The following is a 25,542-nucleotide window of genomic DNA, read 5'->3' on the forward strand; positions in this document are numbered from 1 at the left end:
TATCTATTCTGCTAGTTACAACCTCAAAAAACTCCAACAGATTTGTCAAACACGATTTCCCTTTCATAAATCCGTGTTGACTCTGCCCAATTCTATTATTATTTTCTAAGCACCCTGTTACCACATCCTTAATAATAGATTCTAGCATTTTCCCTATTACTGATGTCAGGCTAACTGGACTGTAGTTCCCCATTTTTTTCTCTCCCTCCTTTCTTAAATAGTGGGGTTACATTTGCTACCTTCCAATCCACAGGAACCATTCCAGAATCTATGGAATTTTGGAAAATGATAACCAATGCATCCACTATCTCTATAGCCAACTCTTTCAAAACCCTAGGATGTAGGCCATCAGGTCCATGGGATTTATCGGCTTTCAGTCCCATTAATTTTTCCAGTACTACTTTTTTTACTAATACTAATATTTTTCAGTTCATTCTCGCTAGACCCTTGGTTGTCCACTATTTCCGGGAAGTTTTTTGCGTCTTCTTCTGTGAAGACAGAGACAAAGTATTTGTTTAATTTCTCTGCCATTTGCTTATTCCCCATTATAATTTCTCCTGTCTCAGCCTGTAAGGGACCCACATTTACTTTCGCTAATCTTTTCCTTTTTACATACCTATAGAAGCTTTTACAGTCTGCTTTTATGTCTCTCGCTAGTTTACTTCAATTCTATTTTCCCGTTCTTTCTCAATTTCTTGGTCCTTCTTTGCTGAATTCTAAAATCATCCCACTCCCCAGGCTTACTACTCTTTTTGGCAGCATTATAAGCATCTTCCTTTGATCTAATACTATCTTTAACTTCTCGTTAGCCACGGTTGGACCACTTTTCCTGTGGGGTTTTTGTGCCTTAAAGGAATGTATATTTGTTGTAAATGATCTATTAACTCTTTAAATGCTAGCCATTGCTCATCCACTGTCATATATTTTAATGTAGTTATCATACCTTTTAATGTAGTCAGCACCTTCAGGAGAGGAGAGAGTGAACCCCAACATGAAATGAAATGGAATGTTTCTCTGTCTTTTCACTAATGTTGTTCAATGTGTTCCGATTTCTCCCCAAAAACAGACCTCAGGAAGATGATCGACTGTCTCAGGACTGTGCCAGGAATAATTTGGGAGAGTTGGCACCAGTGAGCAGCATTCCACATCACCTCAGGAGCTTGGAGAAGGCGTCAGGCTGCTTCCAATGAGCTCCAATTCTATTCACTCGGTCAGGCTCACGGTGTCATAGCCGTTGTTTTTTCATTTGTTCTCGGGTTGCGGACGTCACTGGCAAGGCCAGCATTTATTGTCCATCCCTAATTGCCTTGAGTTGAAATGACCGTAACAGCCTGGGGATCGGCCATGGGTAGTTTGTGAGCTGTTAGTGGAGGTTGTACATCAGTCCCGGTGCTTTGAGCAGAGTGTGGGTCTGGCAAGACAGGTGCCCCTGGATGAAGATATCTGCCCACCCCACTTGCCAGTTTTGGGGATTTATTGCTGGCCTTAGTTTGGTGATCCCTAAAGGTAGATATCGGGTGCTGAAAGTGCTGGGTGTTTCCATGGAAGTTGTGGTTTATGAGCGGGAGAACTTCCACCATAAATCCACCCCTCACCCCCTACTCCGTATCTTGGAGCGATCCAAGCACAGACTCCTTAAAATAGGGTGAATGCCAAACTTCCCTATGTACTGGTGTGAGCGGCACTGCTTGGTGACTGATGGTCTCTCGTTGACACGCGGTTGGAGCTCCATGTCCTCCTCCTCCCCCCACCCCCCAACGTTTGCCCTGGCACAGGCACGATGGGCAGAATGGCCTCATTCTGTGCTGTATCATCCTATGATTCTACTTACTGTGCCACCTAAGTCGACAGCATCAAATGCAGTAAATGCATCAAGCGGAGAGAGTTACACACGCCAATTAGCCTCCTCTTGTCCTTGCCTCACGATCCATCAGTTTGAGCAAATGACACGAGACCCCAATGAATAAATTGTACAGTTTCATTGCTTTAAAACTTTATTGACATAGAAGCTATCATCAAAAAAAGCAGACAACGAAAGACATCTCTGTAAACCTGTGGGTGCAGATCAGACAGGTGTCTTTAGATAAAGAGAGACACCAGACCAAATACCATGAGACAGCCAGAAACGTGTGAACGGATGGCACTGTTTTCCATGTGTGATGGTGGTGCCATGCGAGCACTCTCGGCCGCCATTTGCTTTTGGCCCAACTTCGATGTCTTCCACTCGATCCACTCGATGTATTTCCGGACAGACGTGTAGATGCCCGGGTGGACCTTCTGGCCACAGCCCAAGCCCCAGTTGGTGACTCCTAGTTGATAGAATTTACCCCCTCCGAGCACTTTACAGACCAAAGGGCCTCCGCTATCTGACTGCAATAAAACAGGAAGAGAGTGATTGTAAGGCCAGTGTCTGACCCACCGCCCCACCCAGCTCTCCCATCAGAGAAGAGGAGACTACCTTCTCTGGGATGGATTTGAACCCAGGTCCCAGAGGTGTAAGGACAATCTCCATCCCATCGCCCAGTCCCCCATTAGAGAGAGTGGGGTATCCTTTCTATTTGGGCTAGAGTTGAACCCATGCCCCAGGGGGCTAAAGCCTGTGTGTAACTCCACCACCTCACCCAGTTCCCCTCAACATTCACAAGTTTCGATTCTATGCGTTAAGTACATACCTGACACCTGTCCGGTCCCGCCCATTTAAATCCAGCGCACAAGACTTGGTCAGACAGCGAGCCATTGTACCAGTCGCCTTGGTTACAGATAGCTGTCGGGATGATACTGATCTCTTGCTCCTGTAAAATATCCATTCGTTTACCTAAGGTAAATAAAACCAACTTGTAAGGTCAGTTATGGTATATTGATTTTGTGGAGATTGAAATGAGAAGGTCAGCACTGGGAACTTACCCAGCAAGCTCCCTGCCTCACTCATGCACTAGTGGTTGTGGTTTCCCAATGAATGTTCACTTGGTCTGATGATTGTCTAACTTTTAGAGAAATTATCCCCCTCCCAGATTAAAATCAAACCAACCGATGCTTTACCAACATCCAGCACATCTCAAGAGGGTGTCTGCTTAAAATCTATAGATTGTGCAGTGAAACTCTCACACATTTATTGGGCTTTAGACAATAGCTTTACCCATCAGTGAAGAAAACCACCCTCTTAAATCCCAATACTATGCTAATTAACTCTTTTGAGAAGGAGATGGGAGAGTATCTGCCTCCTAATCTGTAATTTAATTATTTCAGAATCTTGTGCAAAATGCAAATATTACACTGGGTGCAGTAGACTGCTGAACACTGAGGGTTCAGGCAGATCATTGAACAGTGTAGAGGGAGCTTTACTCTGTATCTAACCCGTGCTGTACCTGCCCTGGGAGTGTTTGATGGGACAGTGTAGAAAGAGGTTTACTCTGTATCTAACCAGTGCTGTACCTGCCCTGGGAGTGTTTGATGGGACAGTGTAGAGGGAGCTTTACTCTGTATCTAACCCGTGCTGTACCTGCCCTGGGAGTGTTTGATGGGACAGTGTAGAGGGAGCTTTACTCTGTATCTAACCAGTGCTGTACCTGCCCTGGGAGTGTTTGATGGGACAGTGTAGAGGGAGCTTTACTCTGTATCTAACCTGTGCTGTACCTGCCCTGGAAGTGTTTGATGGGGCAGTGTAGAGGGAGCTTTACTCTGTATCTAACCCGTGCTGTACCTGCTCTGGAAGTATTTGATGGGACAGTGTAAAGAGAGGTTTACTCCACATCTAACCCATGCTATAACTCAGTTGGAACAGCTCGAAGTGATTGGGTTCTAACATCCCCTCCCCCTTTGGGTCCCCATTGAACCTCAGTAAGGGATGGATGGTCAGGACAGCTCAATACTTGTTGATCTCTCCAAACAAGAGAGTGCCACATCCTGTAACCTGTGCTGTACCGTGGCCGGAATTGGCTCCAACTCACAGACTGGAACATTAGATATTATGCAACCGCACCCCAATGCCAAAGCTAAATAAAGTGGAATCATATGCTATCGTCAAACAGGGTTCTGCTTCTTATTAACAAGTTGATGAAGCTGTTCTGGAATTCTATACCAAAAATGAGTTAACCCTAACAAGGTCTCTCGCTCCGTTTGGTTGAACGCCGCTGAAGCAGTCAATGGCTGGGGATGCCTCACCTCAGGGTGCAGCCTCTCGTTTCCCACCTGAATTTGCCGTGAATGGAGATAGTTTCCTTTATTGTTCTTGAGATTTAGATGACGCACTTATTGTCCATCTCTGAGCAGCTGGTGGTGGGCCGCCTTCTTGATGGGCTGGCTAAGCCAATTCAGAGGGCATCAAGAGTAAACCACACAACATAAGACTGGAGTGACATGTTGGCCGGACCAGACCAGGTAGGAGGAGCAGGTTCCCTCCCTGAGGGACATTGGTGAACCAGCTGAGTTTTAAAGACAGCTTTCACGTTAATTTATTCTAGTGCCTGCCCAATTTGCCGTGGTGAGATTGGCTCTCCACGACTTCTGGATTGCTAGAAGTTACCATGACCTATATGCTACCATACCCGCATCCATCTCTTAGGACCCTGAGCCAAAACCAACCGCGGCTATCTCCTTGTGCAGTCGGCAAGAAAGTGAGTGCTACACAAACTGGCACGTATCTTACCTCTCCCCTCCACCATGCCCCAACCAGCAGTGACACAGGGCTTCAGTTCAGCAATGTCGAGTCTCTGGTACTGAAGGCACACAGGCTGCACATAGTCGGTGAACACAATGGGGTCGGTGACCTTGATGAGGGCAATGTCATTAGACTCTGTGTCCGGATTGTAATTCTCGTGCTTGATGACCTCTGCAACCGGTCTGGCATATGTGTCTTCACTAAACCTCGAGATCTGTTCTAATCCAAACACCAGCATAATTTTCTCCACGTTGCTTAAGGAGGATATAAGGAAATTCATATAAATTAGTGGGACATGAGTAGCAGCTGTTTTGCCAAACTGAAGATAACTTGGACAGCTCCCTCGCTCAATAACTGAATGATACTGAGACTTAGAAACTCCATCGTTTGAGTCAGTCTCTAACTTAACTGATCCCAGTTGGGTTGGGGAATTGTTGGGGACACTACAAATTGGGTCTCAACGTTCCTGAGCTTGTGGGAGGAGGTGGGGTGGGGGGAGAATCAGCCCGGGTTCCTACTTCTGATTGCTATCAGTGATCTCAGGAGGGATGGGGAGGAGAAGAAAACTGGGTTAAAAAAAGGGAAGAGTGGAGCCTGTACGATTGATGTACAAGACTAAAATCCTTCAAGCCTTCCATGCTTATCTTCCATTTGGCAAGACAGTACATGACTAGTCTACTGTAGTTACTGAAGCACATCTTAAAACAGGAGTATCCAAGCTTTCTTTTTACAAACTATGGGCCTCGGGGGTCACACAGGAAGGTTAAATCTGAACACCCCATAATTTGCACACCCCTCAAGCTGCTGATGCTAAGCAATCTCAGTGTTCTGATTTAAGGACTTATCCACTAGTGAGGCAACAGCTCTTTCCAAACCTACAGGCCCACAAAGTCCAAACAGGACTGGGCATCACTTCAACATACACACATGTTCTCTGTTCTGTTGTACATTGCCATACATTTACCTACATCTGCCGGGATATCCCCTTAGCCCATCCACTTAACGCAGTTATTTATTTTTTGGTCAGTCAGGTGCTAACGTGCATGGAAACCGATCTCCAGGCTGGAGTCTCGAAATCCCGCTGCTGAGAAACCTGCACAGCTGTAATTTCTACATTGCTTGCACACTGTCTCCTTGTAGGGAGAAGTCCCCGGTCTAATGAGCAGGTTGTCGGGTACAAGGCTTTGGGACCTCAAGAGTACACAGGGGTAGTGCTGGAGTGTAGCCAGCACAGCAATGGCGGTCTTCCTACTGCTTGTCCAGCCCGGACCACCCTATCAATTAGGGCGGGGTCTTGAAGACTTATCTGGAGCTGAGTGAGAAGAATCCCAACTGCTAGATCTACTTAATTGATCCAGATTCCTTTGAATGGAACAAGGCCCCTTCACCTTGTAGTTTGATGTTATCAGCATAATATCCCCGGAGTTTTCCCTGGTGTCCTGGACAATATTTATCCCTCAATCAACATCACGAAAAAAGACTGATTATCTGGTCATTTATCTCATTGCTATTTGTAGGAGCTTGCTGTGCGCAAATTGACTGCCGCATTTCCCTACATTATAACAGTAATTACACATCAAAAGTATTTCATTGGTTGTAGAGCACTTTGGGATGTCCTGAGGTTGTGAAAGGTGCTTTTTATGAAGGATTAAGTTCAAATGACAAGGGATAGGATGGGCTGTTGTCTGTCATACGTGTAAGGTTATTAGGTGCTCGCGTTTGCTTCTGGACTTCTTTCAATCAAGAGGTTCTGTAATTTGGCTTAGAACAGCTTAGGCAGGCTCTCGGCCCTTATTGTTGCTATGGCGATGGCAAGTCCAAGTCATGCATCCTTCAAACTGATAGTGAAAGCCATTGCCCCTTCAGTGTAACAGAAGAAGTCATTGGTATTCTGGAGGCATAGGGCATCATCAAGTAGCACAGTGCCACCCACGTACATAGACCAGTTTAAGGTCTGTCCATGTGGAGTTGGATGTGCTTGGCCCCTTTCCTTGAGTTGGCACCAGCATTAACGCACAATCCAACACAAACACAGCCAGCTGGCACACCCGCCGAGGGGAAGAATACTAACAACAACAACTTGTATTTATATAGCACCTTTAACATACTAAAACATCCCAAAGCGCTTCACAGGAGCGTTATAAAACAAAATTTGACACCGAGCCACACAAGGCAATATTCGGGCAGATGAAGGTTTTAAGGAGCGTCTTGAAAGAGAGCTAGAGAGGCGAAGAGGTTTAGGGAGGGAATTCCAGAGCTTAGGGCCTTGGCAGCTGAAGGCACGGCCACCAATTGTTGAGCAATTAAATTCAGGGATGCTCAAGAGGCCAGAATTTGAGGAGCGCAGCTATCTCGGGAGGGTTGTGGGGCTGGAGGAAATTACAGAGGTAGGGAGGGGTGAGGCCATGGAGGGATTTGAAAACAAGGATGAGAATTTTAAAATTGAGCCAATGTAGGTCAGTGAGCACAGGGGTGATGGGTGAATGAGACTTGGTGCGAGTTAGAACATGGGCAGCAGAGTTTTGGAGGACCTAAAGTTTATGGAGGGTAGGTACAGGTAATACCCGTGGAGGTGTGGCTCCCAGAAGAGGGTACAGGTACCAGTCTGTACAGGTGTGGGTCCTAGGAAAGGGGACAGGTACCAGCCCTGTACAGGTGTGGGTCCTAGGAAAGGGGTACAGGTACCAGCCCTGTACAGGTGTGGGTCCTAGGGAAGGGGTACAGGTACCAGCCCTGTACAGATGTGGGTCCTAGGAAAGGTGTACAGGTACCAGCCCTGTACAGGTGTGGGTCCTAGGAAAGGGTACGGGTACCAGCCCTGTACAGGTGTGGGTCCTAGGAAAGGGTACGGGTACCAGCCCTGTACAGGTGTGGGTCCTAGGAAAGGGTACAGGTACCAGCCCTGTACAGGTGTGGGTCCTAGGAAAGGGTACAGGTACCAGCCCTGTACAGGTGCGAATCTTGCTTGCGGGGTAGGTAATGGTAACCAATAGCGGCCCCAAAATCGTTACCAAACGAGAGGCTGATCTGGGGGTTGAATCTATGGCTGGTTGGTGGGGGTTGTTCTGTATGGTAACACAAGTCACTGAGTTAATTTGTAATTAGTAGCTGATTTATCAGGTGGGATCACAGATTGTCTCCTTACTTAGCTACTTTGGCCTTGAAGCAGTGAGCAGCTGTCAGCACCCAGTAGTTGTCGATGACAGATCCTCCACAGGTGTGACCATAAGTGCCATCCTTCGATGCGATCTGTACACTGACCAGCCAGGGCCAGGCGCCCGGATCAGCATCGTGATTCCCCAGAGTCTCCGAACTCAGGTCTTCCTCTTCTTCGTTCACCACCGGTCGGCGGCTGCATTCTACAAAAGGAAAGGACAACCTTATTTTAGAGTGAACTAGTTGTCGCCATCATGGAAGGTTAGTGGCACAAACCTCCTCTGCTCTTCTCTACAGGCAGCAGGGTCCCTCCATCAAGCAGCTGCTCATGGTGTCGGCTGTGGCTCAGTGGGCAGCACTCTTGCCTCTGAGTCAGAAAGTCATGGGTTCATAGTCCCACTCCAGAGACTAGAGCACAAAATCTATACTGACACTCCCAGTGCAGTACTGGGGGAGTGCTGCACTGTCAGAGGTGCCGACTTTCGGATGAGACGTTAAAGCCAAGGCCCCATCTGCCATCTCAGGCGGACTATTCCAAAAAATGCAGGGGAGTTCCCCCCAGTGTCCTGGCCAATATTTATCCCTCAACTGACATCACCATAAAACAATGGTCTGGTCATTTATCACATTGCTGTTTGTGGGAGCTTGCTGTGCATAAATTGGCTGATGCATTTCTTCCATTAAAACAGTGACTGCATTTCAAAAGTACTTCATTGGCTGTAAAATGCTTTGAGACATCCTTTAAATGTGAGCCCAGAAAGTGACCATTGGCATCACAGCTAAGTGCAATCTAGTGACCCCTTGCCTATTGTCTCCCGGACAGAGGATCATATCCTGTCTTCAGTCATACAGGAGTCTGAATGTACAGTACCCAGCCGGTCAATGGGTCACACTCAATGCCTCATTCATTGGCTCTCCTTTTGCACAAGCACATCGCTCTAGTACCCTAACTCTTCCATTGAAGCCCATCCCTCTAGTACTCTAACTCTCCAATCGAAGCCTATCCTATAGTACCGTAACTCTCCCATTGAAGCCCATCCCTCTAGTACCCTAATTCCAATCAAAGTCCATCCATCTAGTACCCTAACTTTTCCATTATAGCCCATCCCTTTAATAACTTCTCACATCAAAGCCCCTCCCTCTAAGAACATAAGAATATAAGAAATAGGAGCAGTAAAACTCTATGACTCTATGACTCTATGAGTAGGCTATTCGGCCCTTTAAGCCTGCTCCGCCATTCAATAAGATCATGGCTGATCTTCTACCTCATCTCCACTTTCCTGAACTATCCCCATATCCCTTGATTCCCTTTTCAAGAATCTATCGATCTCTGTCTTGAATATACTCAACGACTGAGCCTCCACAGCCCTCTGGGGTAGAGAATTCCAAAGATTCACCACCCTCTGAGTGAAGAAATTTCTCCTCATCTCAGTCCTAAATGGCCGACCCCTTATTCTGAGACTGTGACCCATGGTTCTGGACTCCCCAGCCAGGGGAAACATCCTCCCTGCGTCTACCCTGTCAAGCCCTGTAAGAATTGTGTACGTTTCAATGAGATCACCTCTCATTCTTCTAAACTCTAGAGAATATAGGCCTAGTCTACTCAATCTCTCCTCATAGGACAATCCCCCCATCCCAGGAATCAGTCTGGTGAACCTTCGTTGCACTCCCTCTATGGCAAGTATATTCTTCCTTAGGTAAGGAGACCAAAACTGTACACAATACTCCAGGTGTGGTCTCACCAGGGCCCTATATAATTGCAGTAAGACGTCTTTACTCTTATACTCAAATCCTCTTGTAATAAAGGCCAAAATACCATTTGCTTTCCTAATTGCTTGCTGTACCTACATGTTAACTTTCAGTGATTCGTGTACAAGGACACCCAGGTCCCTCTGAACACCAACATTTCCCAATCTCTCACCATTTAAAAAATACTCTGCTTTTCTATTTTTCCTACCAAGGTGGATAACTTCACATTTCGCCACATTATATTCCATTTGCCATGTTCTTGCTCACTCACTTAGCCTGTCTATATCCCCTTGAAGCCTCTTTGCATCCTCCTCACAACTTACATTCCCACCCAGCTTTGTATCATCAGCAAACTTGGATATATTACATTTGGTCCCCTCATCCAAATCATTGATATAGATTGTGAATAGCTGAGGCCCAAGCACTGATCCTTGCGGTTCCCCACTAGTTACAGCCTGCCAACCCGAAAATGACCCGTTTATTCCTACTCTCTGTTTTCTGTCCGTTAACCAATCCTCAATCCATGCTGGTATATTACACCCAATCCCATGAGCCCTAATTTTGTTTAATAACCTTTTGTGTGGCACCTTATCGAATGCCTTCTGAAAATCCAAATACACCACATCCACTGGTTCCCCCTTATCTATTCTGCTAGTTACAACCTCAAAAAACTCCAACAGATTTGTCAAACACGATTTCCCTTTCATAAATCCGTGTTGACTCTGCCCAATCCTATTATTATTTTCTAAGTGCCCTGTTACCACATCCTTAATAATAGATTCTAGCATTTTCCCTATTACTGATGTCAGGCTAACTGGTCTGTAGTTCCCCATTTTCTCTCTCCCTCCTTTCTTAAATAGTGGGGTTACATTTGCTACCTTCCAATCCGCGGGAACCATTCTAGAATCTATGGAATTTTGGAAAATGACAACCAATGCATCCACTATCTCTATAGCCAGCTCTTTCAAAACCCGAGGATGTAGGCCATCAGGTCCAGGGGATTTATCAGCTTTCAGTCCCATTAATTTCTTCAGTACTACTTTTTTACTAATACTAATTTCTTTCAGTTCCTATTTCCAGGAAGTTTTTTGCGTCTTCTTCTGTGAAGACAGATACAAAGGGCTGGATTTTACTCACTGAGATGCGTTGGGGGCGGGACTGCTGCCTTCCGGGTTCTAGTCCCGCCCCCTGCGATGTCTGATGAACAGACGCTATTTACCCCTGTTTGGCCTTGTTAAGCCCACCCTGCGGGCTTGCCAGCCAATTAAGGGAAAGCCGGTGTCAGATATCAGTTGATGACGCTTCATCTGCCGGTTTTCTTAAAGGCATATGCACCACACTTGTTTGACAGATGATTTGACAGTGTTTGACAGCATTGAGGTGCTGTCAAACACTGACAATCACTGTCCAAAGGTGAGCCCTTTCACCCAGGCTCTCCAGTTACTTCTCCTTAGGATAAAACAGATGACAGTTGCAGCTGAGATGAGGCTACACAAACACTTCACAGCTTGTCACCTGAAGAAATATCTAACCACATTAAAAATTACTTTCACAACATTTCCTTACCTCTGATACTAACCAGTGTCCCATTGCATCCTTCACAACAATTCTGCAGCTGTCATCCAAACACCAACATAACAACAGAGCCACAGCATGCCTCACTTACCCTGGCGGGGTTCCCCGACATCAGGAAGCCCGCAGCAACAGTCGATATAATCATCTTCCCACCGCTAGGAGTCGGGTCCCTGCGCAAATCGGGGACCCGACTCCCGGGATGATTGATTGGAGGCGGATTGGGAGCAGGTTTGGGACCTGCTCCCATTTTTGGGGATTTTCCCAGCAATCCTGCCTCCAAAGGGCTAGCAAAATCCAGCCCAAAATATTTGTTTAATTTCTCTGCCATTTCCTTATTTCCCATTATAATGGGCCAGAAATTCAGATCGGGGGCTTGCCGCGCGTGCAAGCCCCTGATATGCACTTACCCGACGCGCTGGCCGTTGACCTCCAGGGACGCCTGGAATTCAATTTTGAAAAAGAAGAATCCCGGGCAGCGTATGACGTCACGCCGCCCAGGAGTGCAGCCAGCACGAAGCCTGTAGCGCGCTGTGCAACTGAGACACGCCCCTTGAGGTCTCAGTTTAACAGGACACGCCCCCAATGTTTCTGCCAAGCTGCTAAGCATTTTTACATGCAAAGCAGCAGTTTAAATAGGTTTTTGGAAGTTTTTTGAAGATTTTGGTAACTTTTATAAACTTTTAAAAACGTTTACATTATTTTGAAGAATCTGAAGTAGTTTTAAACAGAATTAAAGCAATTTAAAGACTTTTAAAAGCCCTAAAAGAATTTTTTAAATTCCATTTATTTATTTAGCAATGTCGTCGTCATACGTGTCTTCACACTGTTCCTTTTGGGGAACTGTATGAAGTGGTGGAAGGATTTATGGCCATGATTAACGCTCATTCCGTGACCGTAACCATCTTTGAACCAGCCATTAGGGCGGTTAGTCCTATGGCGGGAGGGTTTTACGGGCTCCCACAAGCTAAATAAGGAGGGGGGGCCACCCACACCCACGGACGCAAATATCCCACTGGATGTCAACCCAGAATTTAGAGCCGGAGCTCCGACTCCACTTGCCGGGACTGTCTGGAGCGGGGTTCGAAACCCTACCCTGATCTGGCCCAGCGGCAGGGATCCTACCGCTATGCCAAAGGCCCAATCCGATTAGCAAAGTGAAATGGCTGGAATGAGCACAATTCACGGCATTAAAAGAACTCGCAATTGAACTGATGATGACCTCAGCAATCTCCTCAAGGAGGTGGAGGCGCAGCGCCTGCTCATCATTGGTAATGAGAAGTCAAAGGCGCCGCAAAAAGGGCAGATGATAGCTTGGTCTTTCAAGTGGCAGCATAGGGCTCCAGTCACGGGGAGGGAAAAGGCGCAGGAAACGTATGGGTGTCACCTTTTGTGCGGAGTGGGCCTTTTGCGTAGCAGTAAGCATCCCTGCCGCTGGGCCAGAAGGAGTAGGGTTTCGAACCCCACTCCAGACAGTCCCGGCAAGTGGAGTCGGAGCTCCAACTATAAATTCTGGGTGGACATCCAGCGGGATACTTGCGTCCGTGGGTGCGGGTGGCCCCCCCCCCCTCAGATGGGTTGTGGGAGCCCGTAAAACCCTCACGCCATAGGACTAACCACCCTAATGGCTGGTTCAAAGATGGTTACGGTCACGGAATGAGCGTTAATCACGGCCATAAATCCTCCCACCACTTCATACAGTTCCCGAAAGGGAACAGTGTGAGGATACGTACGACGATGACCTCTTGCGCAATGCACCTCCTTGGACCCTCAGTTGCAGATGCGAGGGGGCAAATCATGCAATTGTTAAATTTTTCATTTTATTGACATGTAAAATGTTGGCCCAGTAATTCCCTTCCAAATGCGCGAGTACGGTCGGGGTACTTACGCGTCTGGCCGGAGGAAATGCCGGTTTTCAGCATGCACAGTGCATGTGGGGAAAACCGGCATTTCCTGTCCTCTGAACGAAGGGGTTCAGAGGCAGAACGCGTGTGACTGCACAGGCAGCGCGTGCGCAGTAAAATTCGCCACTTTCATTCATGCTTTCAGTGAGGTCAAGTCCTTACAACTTACACATGAAAAAAGCATGGGTACAGTTGCTCCAGAGGCTGCGGAGGAAGATATTTATCGTGGAGCTTCTGAAAGTATGTATGTCTGTATATATTCCTTTGCGTGTTATGTATATATTCCTTTACTTATGTGTATGAATGTATTATTTAATTATGACTTTCAGAGAAAGTAACTTATTGGAAAATCATAATTAAAAACATACATTCATACACATAAGTAAAGGAATACAAAACATACATACATATACGTAAAGGAATATATGCGGACATACATACATAATTACTTATTACTGATGAAAAGTTTCTTTCTTAAAAGTGCTGGAAATGTTACATTACTCATTTTAGAACACTCATTTTCACATTCCATTCACACAGCCACAATTGCTCCTTCTACCTACCGTTCTGAAAACCCGTTTAAAAAAAAAAAAAAATTTAAACTTTAAAACTTACTTAAAATTTCTTAAAATAACTTCCCTCCCTTTCCCAAACAAAAATATTGCCTTTCAGAAGCTCCACGATAAAATATATCTTCCTCCGCAGCCTTGGAACAACTTTACACATGCTTTTTTCAAGTGTAACTTGTAAGGACTTACCCTCACTGAATCCATGAATGAAATCGACGAAGTTCACTGCGCAAGCGCTGCCTGTGCAGCCGCACGCGCTGTGCCTCTGAACCCCTTCGTTCAGAGGACTGGAAATGCCGGCGTTCCCCGCATGCGCTGTGCATGCTGAACGCTGGCATTTCCATCGGCCAGATGCGTGAGTACCCAGACCGTACTCACGCATTTGGACCCGAATTTCTGGCCCAATGTCTCCTGTCTCAGCCTGTAAGGGACCCACATTTACTTTTGCTAATCTTTTCCTTTATAGAAGCTTCTACAGTCTGTTTTTATGTCTCTCGCTAGTTTACTCTCATATTCTATTTTCCCTTTCTTTATCAATTTCTTGGTCCTCCTTTGCTGAATTCTAAAATCCTCCCAATCCTCAGGCTTACTATTCTTTTTGGCAGCGTTATAAGCCTCTTCCTTTGATCTAATGCTATCTTTAACTTCTCTTGTTAGCCACGGTTGGATCACTTTTCCTGTGGGATTTTTGTGCCTTAAATGAATGTATATTTGTGATAAATTATGTATTCATTCTTTAAATGCTAGCCATTGCACATCCACTGTCATACCTTTTAATGTAGTTTCCCAATCTACCTTAGCCAACTCGCCCCTCATACCTACATAGTTTTCTTTGTTTAGATTTAAGACCCTAGTTTCAGATTTAACTAAGTCACTTTCAAACTCAATATAAAATTCTATCATATTATGGTTATTCTTCCCTAAAGGCCCCTTTACTACAAGGTTATTAATTAACCCTTTCTCATTGCACAATACTAGATTTAAAATAGCCTGTTCCCTAGTTGGTTCCTCAACATGCTGATCTAGAAAACTATTCTTGCATACATTCCATGAATTTGTCCTCCACCTTATTACTGCAAATTTGGTTTGCCCAGTCTATATGTTGATTAAAGTCCCCCATGATTACTGTATTACCCTTGTTACATGCGCCTCTAATTTCCTGATTTATACTCTGCCCTACATTACAACTACTGTTTGGGGGCCTATAAACAACTCCCACCAATGTTTTCTGCCCCTTGCTGTTTCTTAGCTCCACCCAAACTCTAGTAGCCTAACTCTTCAATTGAAGCCAATCCCTCTAGTACCCCATCTCGCATTGAAGCCCATACCTCTGGTACTGCTAGCCCATGGGATTAAAGGGGCAGGGGCTGTTAAATCTGTGAGTTGTTCAAGTAATTAATACTCAGACTTAATCAGTAACAATAAAACAGGTCTTTACTGGTTGGAGGTAGGGACTATACGTAGGTCTTTACTTCATGCCCACAGGCGGGAACTGAGGGGAGATCAGTACCCACAGTACTATTTATACCCCTATGGCCAGGAGTGGTACTGCGTATCACTACGCCCAACAAGTAGTGCAGTCCTGTCCATAGGTTCAAAGTAGCACACATATTACATACACAACATTCCTCCCTTCCTAGCTTTACAGTCATCTCCCCATTTAACATAACGTAATAACATATATACATATATAACTTCAGGTTTACATAACAGAATAACATAGATACATAGATAACTTCATGTCAAAACAGATCACAGATTCAGTCTCTGCGGAAAACAGTTCACAGATTCAATCTCTGTGGTGGAGTCGGTTCACGTTGCTGGAGTGACTCATTCAATAGTCCTTCCATGGATTTAACAGTTTGAACTTCCGAACTGAATTGGCTCCGTTCGGAGGGACCACGTGTGTGATCTGGTAGAGGTGATAATGGTTCAGATGGGTCATCTTCTGTTTTTACTTTTCCTTTTCTGCTTCTTGGAGACTCTCTGGGCTCCATTGACAGCTGCCAGCTGCATGCGCAGTTCCTCCTTCTCTTCCTCCTGTTTCCGTCGTAGAGCCAGCTTCTCCCGATGTTCCGTAGACTTTTGGTGCTCCTCCATGATTTCTGCACTTTGGGAGTCGAAGTTACAAGCTGGGCAGGACAGGACATCGTAATATTCGGTGTCGTCCACCAGGTCATAGTAATATTCGGTGTCGTCCTGAGCTAGACCAGTGAGAGGGTCGTCTATTTCCTCCATACCCAGCTGGACGTTAGCCAGCTCTTGTTCCAAATCCAGACATCTTTCCTGAAGAGACTTCTTCATGTGTACCTCTGCATCCAGCTTTTTCTGGGCTTTCAGCAAGTCGTTTACTAGTGACCTCATTTGTGATTTTAATACTTCAACTTCCTTTGGAGATTGATTGATCGGACTATGCAATCCCTCTACCGGAGCAGCTGTTTCAGCGGTCTGTTGTTCTACGTTGACGTGAGTCAGCGTACTTTTGGCATCCAAGGGCTGCTCTGTTGCAGTCATCTCAGTCTGTGTTGCCACCTCAGCTCTTCCAATAACCTTTGAGAGCTCCGAACCCCTTTCGTTTGAATATTGAAGTTCGTGTTCAAGTTTTTCCCATTTCAGAGTCCTGTCCTTCAGCATATGCAGGAGTTGGCTGACCGTTAACTCCTCTGACATCAGACGTTTTGTGTGCTCCTGTTCCATTTTCTCCATCAGCTGCTTCTGTTGTCTTTCCAGATTCTCCAACTCCATATCAAAGAACTCTTTCGTTGCATTCAACTCTTGCTCACAACGGCGAAGCATTTGTTCTAATTGCTGTTGTAGTTTGAAATGGAGTTGAGTTCGAGCCCGGTGTCCCTCAGAAATGGGCACATCAGTAGACTTACCAGACTCAGAATCCACAGTTAAACTATGTTGTTGTTGCTCAGTGGAATTCTGCGCTGAAACTTTGTCTTTTGCACCTGAGTTGGGCTTACCATCATCCGTTCCAGAGTCTGGGCCGACTATCTTCACCGAGTTCTCACTCGTTATTGTTTGTAGGAAATGCCAGTCCATATTCATTTTCCTAATCCACTCCCGTCCTAGTAGTGGAGGACCTCCTTCAGATATCACATATAAGTCCATTATTTGACTGTCTTCGCCCTTGTGGACCACTGCAACCTCTATTTTCCCGATGGGGTACACTCTTTGCCCCGTGTATGTTTCCAATATAATCCCCGTATCCTGTAGGGGAATATGTTGGAATAACTTTCCGTAATCTTTCTTATTTATGACCGTCAATGCCGATCCAGTGTCCAATTCCAGTTTTACTTGGACTCCTTCTATCTGAAGAGTGACCCAAATTGTCTGGAGGTCTGCACCCTTACCAGCGTTGAGTACTCTTAAGCTAGCCAGTTCATTACTGCTAGCGTCTGAATCGGACTCCTGTTCGGTCACCTTGTGTACCTTTGCGTATTTTCCTTGCGGTGACTTCTTGTTGCTGGTCTTCTTCGCTGACCTGCATACTCTAGCTATATGTCCAAGCCTACCACAAGTTCTACATTCTTGGTTTTTAAACCAACACTGGTTCTGATCATGCGTTGTCTTTCCACAACGATAACATTTGCCAGAACTCACACCCAATTTGTGTGCACTGAGCTCCGGTGACCGTAGCTGCATTACTGCCGTGCCTCTCGCTGCGGCTTCGTGTGCTGCTGCCATAGTGACCGCCTTCTCAAGCGTCAGCTCATTCTCCTCGAGCAGTCGCTTTTGTGTATCCTGTTTAAATAAACCACACACAAATTTGTCTCGAAGTGCCTCTGTCAGTCCCGTTCCAAACTGGCAATATTTCGCTAATTTACGCAATTCCAGCAAATAATCAGCATTGCTTTCATGCTGTAGCTGCCTTCTGTCGTAAAATTTAAATCATTCCGCTAGCATCAGCGGCGTGGGGTTTAGATGATCTTTCAGGACAGTAACAATCTCATCGAACGTCTTATCCGCCGGTTCATCTGGTGATAACAGGTGTTTCAATTGCCCGTATGTCTTCGCACCCATTAAATTTAATAATGTTAGAGCTTTATCTTGGTCACGAATTTTATTGGCCTTACAATAATTTTTTACTCTTTCAACATATATGGCCCAATCTTCGAGGTCACTATCAAAGGTGCTAATATTCCCGTGTTTAGGCATTGTAGATTTGCAATTTCTCAGATTTTTTTTTTTTTTACTGCTATCCAAGATGGCGGCTTCCCGCTCTTGCCGTCGTCCTCCGCCCACAAAATGGCGGTTTTCCCGCGCTTGGCGGTCTTCACCCATCCCCCAACGCCGTCTCCCTTCAGCCCCCGAGTGCGGCCCTTATCTTCGCCGCGATCGCCCGAGTGCGGCCCTTATCAGCGGATGCGATCGCTGGATCGCGAAGCAGCTCTCGGCTCTTATCAGGAGATGCGATCGCTCCGTTGAAACGCCTCCCGCTCGAAGCGGCTCTCGCGCCCTATTCCTCCAGCTCCCCCAGCCCCGTTCGTGCGGCCAACGCGGTCGACTGCCTGTCGCGTCGCTGCCCGGCTCAGACAACGGCTTACCCACCACCAAGCTGGAGAAGAAGCTGACGGTCGCCGATGGAGGCTCCGAGGTCAGGATGTCTTCCAGTGGGGTGGAGAGGGTGGAAACCTCTCTGCAACGTCCTGGCTGTGGACGAAGCTGCCGTGGAGTGACTGCCGCAGGGTCCGAATCAGACTCGTCGCCAGTGTTAAATCTGTGAGTTGTTCAAGTAATTAATACTCAGACTTAATCAGTAACAATAAAACAGGTCTTTACTGGTTGGAGGTAGGGACTATACGTAGGTCTTTACTTCATGCCCACAGGCGGGAACTGAGGGGAGATCAGTACCCACAGTACTATTTATACCCCTATGGCCAGGAGTGGTACTGCGTATCACTACGCCCAACAAGTAGTGCAGTCCTGTCCATAGGTTCAAAGTAGCACACATATTACATACACAACAGGGGCAGCATGGATATAAAATTGGTTAAGAGACAGAAAGCAGAGAGTAGTGGTGAATGGTTGTTTATCAGATGGGAGGAAAGTATACAGTAGTGTCCCCCAGGGGTCAGTATTAGGACCACAGCTCTTTTTGATGTATAGAAATTGTCTCGACTTGGGTATAAAGAGCATAATTTCAAAGTTTGCAGCTGACACAAAGCTTGGAAATGTAGTAAACAATGAGGAGGATAGTAACAGACTTAAGAAAGACATAGACAGACTGATGAAGTGGGCAGACACATGGCAAATGACATTTAAAGCAGAGAAGTGTGAAGTAATACATTTTGGAAGGAAGAATGAGGAAAAAAGCATATGGGTTCCTTGGCTTTATAAATAGAGGCATAGGGCTGGATTTTGCCAGGCCCGAGGAGGCGGGAATGGAGGTGTGTGGGGTGTTAAAATTGCAAAAAGTGGCGGGCGGGCCCGACCCCGCCTCCATCCCGCCTCCAAGCAATTTTCCCAAATGCGTGCTTTCTGATCCCATCTCCGTCCCGCCTCCAAGAGGCGGGATAGGCCCTTAACAACCACTAAATTGCCTCTATAGTCCCATTTTGAGAGGCCTTTCTGATTTTAACACGTTTCCCACGTGATTCACGTCTCCTCTGAAACACGACGGTGCAACCTGACGGGAGCACAATTGGATTGCTGACTATCAGCTGCAGCTCCACCATTAAAGAGGAAATTTGATCAGTCATCATTTGCAGGTGGCAGGACTTTGTTGTTTCAGGTCTGGGGGAACTTTTAGCAGGCATAACCACAGCTGTGGAAGTTTGGAGCCTGACACCCATCTCCAGTGTGACCTCCTGGGAATACCCCTCTCCCCACCTTGACTGAGCACTTCCTCAACTGAGGCATCTACCAGAAGCATGGGAACCATTTATTTCCTTTCTTCCTGGACATCAGATGAGGACGCAGACTAGCCGCGGCAGCAGCAGAACCATGAACAACAGCAGCACCAACAGCAGCGGCAACAACAGGAGCGCCAAGCTGCTGCTCACCCACCTGAAGCTGCACAGGCCAGAAGGCACCAGCCCATGGAAGCCCGTCGGCGCAGGAGATACCCCCCAAACAGGGTCTACAGAGGATCAGCTACCTCAATATGAGTGAGCAGCAGTGCCAAAGGTGGCTCCGACTTTCACGAGAGGTAGTGGGTGACATCTGTGCAATGGTGCAGCAAGACCTGGAGCCCAGAGGAGCAGGTGGATACCCCTTACCAGTGGCCGTCAAAGCCACCACCGCACTTAACTTTTTTGCTTCAGGCTCATTCCAGGGATCAGCAGCAGACATCAGTGGCATCTCCCAGGTGGCCGCACACACTTGCATCACGCAGCTAACCGATGCCCTCTTTGCCATCGCGCAAAATCACATCCATTGCTCCAAGGACCAAGCAAGTGTCATGGCGCGTGCGGTTGGATTAGCTAATCTGGCAGGCTTTCCAAGGGTGCAGGGCGTTGTTGACTGCACACATATGGCCCTTAAGGCACCCCATCGTAATCCAGGTATTTTAGTCAACCGCAAGGGCTTCCACTCCCTCAACGTGCAGCTGGTATGTGACCACAAGAAGGAAATTTTGCATGTTTGTGCCAAGTACCCTGGCAGTTGCCATGACTCCTTCATACTGCGCCAGTCTAGTGTTCCTCCGCTTTTCAGTCCGCCAGACCAACTTAACGGATGGCTACTTAGAGACACGGGCTATCCCCTGAAGACATGGCTAATGACGCCGTTGAGGAGCCCATCCAACGAAGCTGAGGAGAACTACAACTACAGCCACATTTCCACCAGATCCATAATTGAGCAAACCATCGGCATGCTGAAGATGCGCGTCAGATGCCTGGATCGATCAGGTGGAGCCCTGCAGTACTCAGCAGCCAGGGTCTCCAGAATCATCGTGGTTTGCTGTGCACTTCACAACATGGCACAGCATCGTGGCTTGCAGATTCTTGAGGACCAAGTGGCTCCTCACATATCCTCCTCAGATGAAGAGGAGGGGAGGAGGAGGAGAGCGAAAACGAACATCTTGCAGAGGCCCATCAACTAGCGGCAGCAGTACGCGAGAACATTGCTGCCCGGGATGCAAGGAACGCACTCATCTTGGCCAGATTTGCTTCGCCTAGCCAATCAAGCACTTTTGCCTCGCAGCTTCTTACCAGGGCATCGACAATGGCCAAGAACCAGAGGATTCCTAACGCGCTGACCATTATACTGACAATTGCAAGTAATCCTAAGCCCTCAATGTGGAAGTCCCATTTGCGAAATGACATTATAAAAATAAACACATTTCACCCAAGTGACTACCCTTGTGACTATTTGTGCAGTATATCTTTCTCTTACGCGTGCTCCTATGTAGTGCTTCCCCTGTGGCTTCAGCAGATGTGGAGGCCCCTTGCTCACTTTCTTGCTGCTCCTGTCTCGACACCTTTGGCGGGCGTCCTCTGGGGTTGCGAACCTGTGAGGGCTCATCAACAGTCTGCTGCTCCTGGGGCTGTGCAGGGGTTGAGACGCCAATCTCAGTTGGGTGGGGACTCTGGTGGGGCTCTGACTGAGGGCTCTGCAGTGGCAGGGAAGTGTGAGCGCTTGGAGAGGAGCCCCCACTTCCTTGATGTCTGCCACCAACTTCCCTCTCATGGGTCAGGTCCCCCTCAGCACTTGCAAGTGGCTTGAAAGCACCTTGCTGCACATCAGGGGGGACATGGGGACCCATATCTGCACTGGCAGTCCTACTCAGAAGGACGTCCATGAAGCTCTGGTTTCTCTGTTCAATAGCTGACCATTGCTCCTCCAGAGATGTCAGTCTATTCTGAATACTCACCATGTTTTCCTCACTCCGGCGACTTACTGCCTCCATGGCCGTAGCCAGCCTTTCCACGGAGGTTGCCATCCTTTCTGTGGTGCTTCGTTCATGTGCCAATGACTCCACAAAGGCTCTGCTCATGTTCGCGATGGACTCCTCCATTCGCTCCACACTCGCAGCGACCCTGGAGACAAAACCTGCCAGCGACTCCTGCACCTGTTCCTGGAGTTCCAGCACCGCTGATCTTCTGGATGGACCCAGAGGCAGAGGGTCGACATGCAGCTGAGCTGAGCTGGGAGAGTCCTGCGCCCTCTGACTAGGACTCTCCACTGCTGTCCCTGTCTCCACAATCTGCTGATGCTCACTTGTGAGGTGTGATACACCAGGTGACAACACTACTCTATCTCGCGATGGTCCCACCGAGGTGTGTTTGCGCTGGTGCTGGGTTGGCTGAATTCTGCTGATGCTGCGCCCTCAGAGGTTGCAGCTTCCTCTGAGGAGTCTGGAGACTCAGGCTGTTCCTCCTGGATAGTGGGGATGGGTGCTTGCGATGGTCCTGTGGGGGAGTAAAGGAAAGAGTCAGAGATGTGAGGCCAAGGTTACATGTATATTGCAGATGATCATAAGTCCATCTGTTAGAGCTTTAGAATCATTATCAGCGACTCATGCAATGTCAATGAGAGAGATGAAAAACTATTCTGTCACCAGCTTGCTGTGACGCACCTGTCTGTCCGTCCCCCACTTGCGCATCGTCCTCGAGTCCCACGATCTCCAGGACCGCCTCCTCCCAAGGGGTGAGGTGGGCTACTGAGGGTGGCCCTCCTCCTGTCCTCGCTCTTTCCCTCTTATTGAGAGCTCTCTTTTCCTGCAATGAGGGAGACAAGTGGAGTTTGAGTGAGAATGAAGGAGTGAGTGTAGAGAATCCATAGCATAGTTACTTAGAAGAGACAAAGATCGAGTGAGTGGGCAAGACCAAGGGCCCTCCCTGTGTTTTGTAAGTTGTTTTTATAGCATCACAGTGATAGGGAGTGTGAGGACTGCATCGTCGAATAGTTAGGTGAATGTGACCATAGAGAGAGAGGGAATGGGTAAGGGTGCAGGGATGTCAGTGTCAAGTGGGATGTGGAGGAAGAGGTTGCTAAAGCTGAGTGCTGGTGAGGAGAGGCAATGGGGATCAGATTGAGGGTGATGGGAAAGTCATACTCACTTTTCCAGTGCGCAGAAGGTCATGAAACCTCTTCCTGCACTGAAGCCAGGTTCTGCGGATGTGGGACAACAAGTTCACCTCCTGGGCCACCTGGACCCACACAGCCTTCGTTTGCTGGGGAGGCTTCTTCCTCCCTGAAGAAGGGATGAGCACCTCTTTATTGGCTCTTGCTCCCTCCACCAAAGCTTGCAGGGCAACGTCATCAAATCTGGGAGCAGACTTAGGTCTCCCGCTGCTCATTCTGCCTCCAGGTCCCTCTCACTGCAAAGGCCAAAAGGTTGGCAGTCTGCAGAAGAAGCAAGGCTTCTTACAGACCTTAAATGCAACAGCAATGATGACGCCAACAGAGGCAAGTTTCAGACTGTAAAAGCTAATTGGGCCACGGGTTCCCACACGCTGGAACTCAATTGCCCAATTACGTGAAAATCGCATCAATCTCCCACATCGATTTGGAATCGGGTGGCTAACACGAAAAGTGGATGACACGACCCCAGCCCGCCCCAATGACAAAATCCAGCCCATAGAATACAAAAGCAAGGAAGTTATGGTAAACCTTTATAACTCACTGGTTAGGCCCCAGCTGGAGTATTGTGTACAATTCTGGGCACCACAGTTATCCAATTTGAAGGATGTCAAGGCCTTAGAGAGGGTGCAGAGGAAATTTACTAGAATGGTACCAGGGATGAGGAACTTCAATTATGTGAAGAGACTGGAGAAGCTGGGATTATTCTCCTTAGAGCAGAGAAGGTTAAGGGAAGATTGAATAGAGGTGTTCAAAATTATGAGGGGTTTTGATAGAGTAGATGCTAAAAATTTGTTTGCACTGGCATAAGGATTGGCAACCAGAGGACACAGGTTTAAAGTAACTGGTAAAAAATTCCAGATGGGGATGAGAATTTTTTTTACGCTGAGAGTTGTTATGATCTGGAATGCACTGCCTGAAAGAGTGGTGGAAGCAGATTCAATAGTAACTTTCAAAAGGGAATTGGATAAATACTTGAAGGAGAAATTTGAAGCGTTATTGGCAAAGAGCAGGGGAGTGGGATTAATTGGATAGCTCTTTCAAAGACACGATGGGCCAAATGGCCTCCTTTGGTGCTGTATGATTCTATGATTTCATGATACTCTAACTCTCCCACTGAAGCTCATCCCTCTAGTACTGTAATCCTAACATGGTAGCACAGTATAAGAGCAGACACTGTAAACACTGACAGGTATACATCCATATGCAGCAGACTGTCTGCTCTCTCTGATGAGGATGGGTTGGTACAATGGGACAGGCACAGACAGGCCTTTTAACTCACAGCCTTGAGCTCCTTCCACCCAGAGAGTGAAGGTGAAGGTCTCCTCTCCCAGGTAGCGGAACAATCCCAGAGAAAGGGATTTGTGCAGTCTCAGTTCAGCTGATGTGGGAAATTAAAATCTCTTAACAGTGGGACTGAGTTCTGTATCTAAGATGTGCTGTACCTGATCTGGGAGCTTTACTCTGTATCTAACCCGTATCTAACCTGTGCTGTACCTGCCCTGGGAGTGTTTGATGGGACAGTGTAGAGGGAGCTTTACTCTGCATCTAACCCATGCTGTACCTGCCCTGGGTGTGTTTGATGGGACAGTGTAGAGGGAGCTTTACTCTGTATCTAAACCATGCTGTACCTGTCTTGGGAGTGCATGTTGTAACTGAGTCATTCCTGACCTGCCATAATCTTTGCCACACCACCCCACCCCCCCCCCACACCCATAATCTTCAGTTCTGCCGTCATGCCCTATTTTCATGTTAACTCAATCCAGTTGCGTTGTTCACTATGGGAATTTTGAGAGGTCATTCTGTTAAAGGCCAATGGAGAGTTTGAGTGGGTTCCCCCAGTGTGGGCAGGTGAAACAAAATATAAACCCAGGCTGCCAACAAAATCCAATTCAGTGCAAGAAAACCTTATTTTCAATAAAGTCAAGAGTCAAGTCCCTTCTCCTATAAAACACGTCCCACTGCAGCTCCGATCTCCAACAACCGTTGATTAAAACTTTCAAAGTCCTTCATTTAACATTGATTCTTAAAACATAAAGTATTCCCTTTTCTAAGGCTACAATCATTTATTATCAATACCCAGTCCCAGACAGATACAGTGGGAACCCCACTAAAGTTAGATGTACCACTGAGAACTAGATCAATAAACACTGAATAAAACATGTCGACCTCAGTCATTGATCAGAGTCCGCTACACCTCTACCTTAGTGTTGAGTAAATAAGCAGCGAATCTGCCCCTCTCGGCCTAAACAGACAACAGTCCCAGTGTTTGCTGCTGACACTGGGTGCCTGAAACGGAACATGTCCCATTCCCGTAGACGCCCCCTCAGCCTCGACCAGCACATAAATCAAGAAATAAAAATAAAATCCACTGCAAAGTCAGACAGGTAATTCCAGCTTCCCCTCTCCCCCACACCGCCCCCACCCCGCCACCAGTATTTCACTCGTCTCTCCACTCACTTACCAGAGTCTGGTTGCTCAGACGCAGTAACGGCACAACACAAACCCAGAAGGAAGAGGTGAAAGAAGGCAGGTTTCAATAATTGCATGCTTTCAATTTCTTACTGAAACTCAAAGGCCCACCCAACTGGGCTTATCGCTTGTGACTCAGACATGTATTGTTCACCTGGGGGAATGGCTTCCTGCCCAGCTTCATTGTTACACCAAGTGACGTCACAGCCGCTATTGTTACACTGAGTGACGTCGTAGGTAGTCATCGCTGCTAGAGGGATGTCACAGCCCCAGACTGACCAAAGATGTTGTGCACAGAGATTATTGCATTGGGTGAAAAGTGATAGGATTATCAGCAGAATGGCTTCAACTCCAGCCCGGATTGATGGATTGCAAGACTCCTCTCTCTGCTGGTGGCAAGATTCCAATGAGTCTTAATCCAGTTCCTAGT

General features: G+C 47.1%; 2 protein-coding genes across 2 annotated transcripts in view; one reads left to right on the top strand and one right to left on the bottom strand.

Moving 5' to 3' along the window:
- The window catches only part of arsa (arylsulfatase A), a 39,280-nt gene extending 36,434 nt beyond the window's left edge, over positions 1 to 2,846 (top strand). The window contains exon 8 of the mRNA XM_086010561.1: positions 1,067 to 2,846. Coding sequence (XP_085866687.1) covers positions 1,067 to 1,081 — 15 coding nt within the window. The 3' untranslated portion in view covers positions 1,082 to 2,846. The remainder of the gene's footprint in view (positions 1 to 1,066) is intronic.
- Positions 1,977 to 25,270, bottom strand: LOC147105802 (acrosin-like). The gene is made up of 5 exons (XM_086010562.1): positions 25,105 to 25,270; positions 7,803 to 8,016; positions 4,646 to 4,911; positions 2,673 to 2,815; positions 1,977 to 2,370 (listed from the first exon to the last, which is right to left on the bottom strand). Exons 1-5 carry the CDS (start codon positions 25,187 to 25,189, stop codon positions 2,080 to 2,082), a joined length of 999 nt encoding a protein of 332 aa, XP_085866688.1. The 5' UTR covers positions 25,190 to 25,270; the 3' UTR covers positions 1,977 to 2,079.
- Positions 25,271 to 25,542: the final 272 nt, after the last annotated feature.

Source organism: Somniosus microcephalus, chromosome 17, assembly GCF_052327205.1.
Source record: "Somniosus microcephalus isolate GS21.2 chromosome 17, FLI_Smic_1.0, whole genome shotgun sequence".
Classification (NCBI taxonomy): Eukaryota; Metazoa; Chordata; class Chondrichthyes; order Squaliformes; family Somniosidae; genus Somniosus; species Somniosus microcephalus.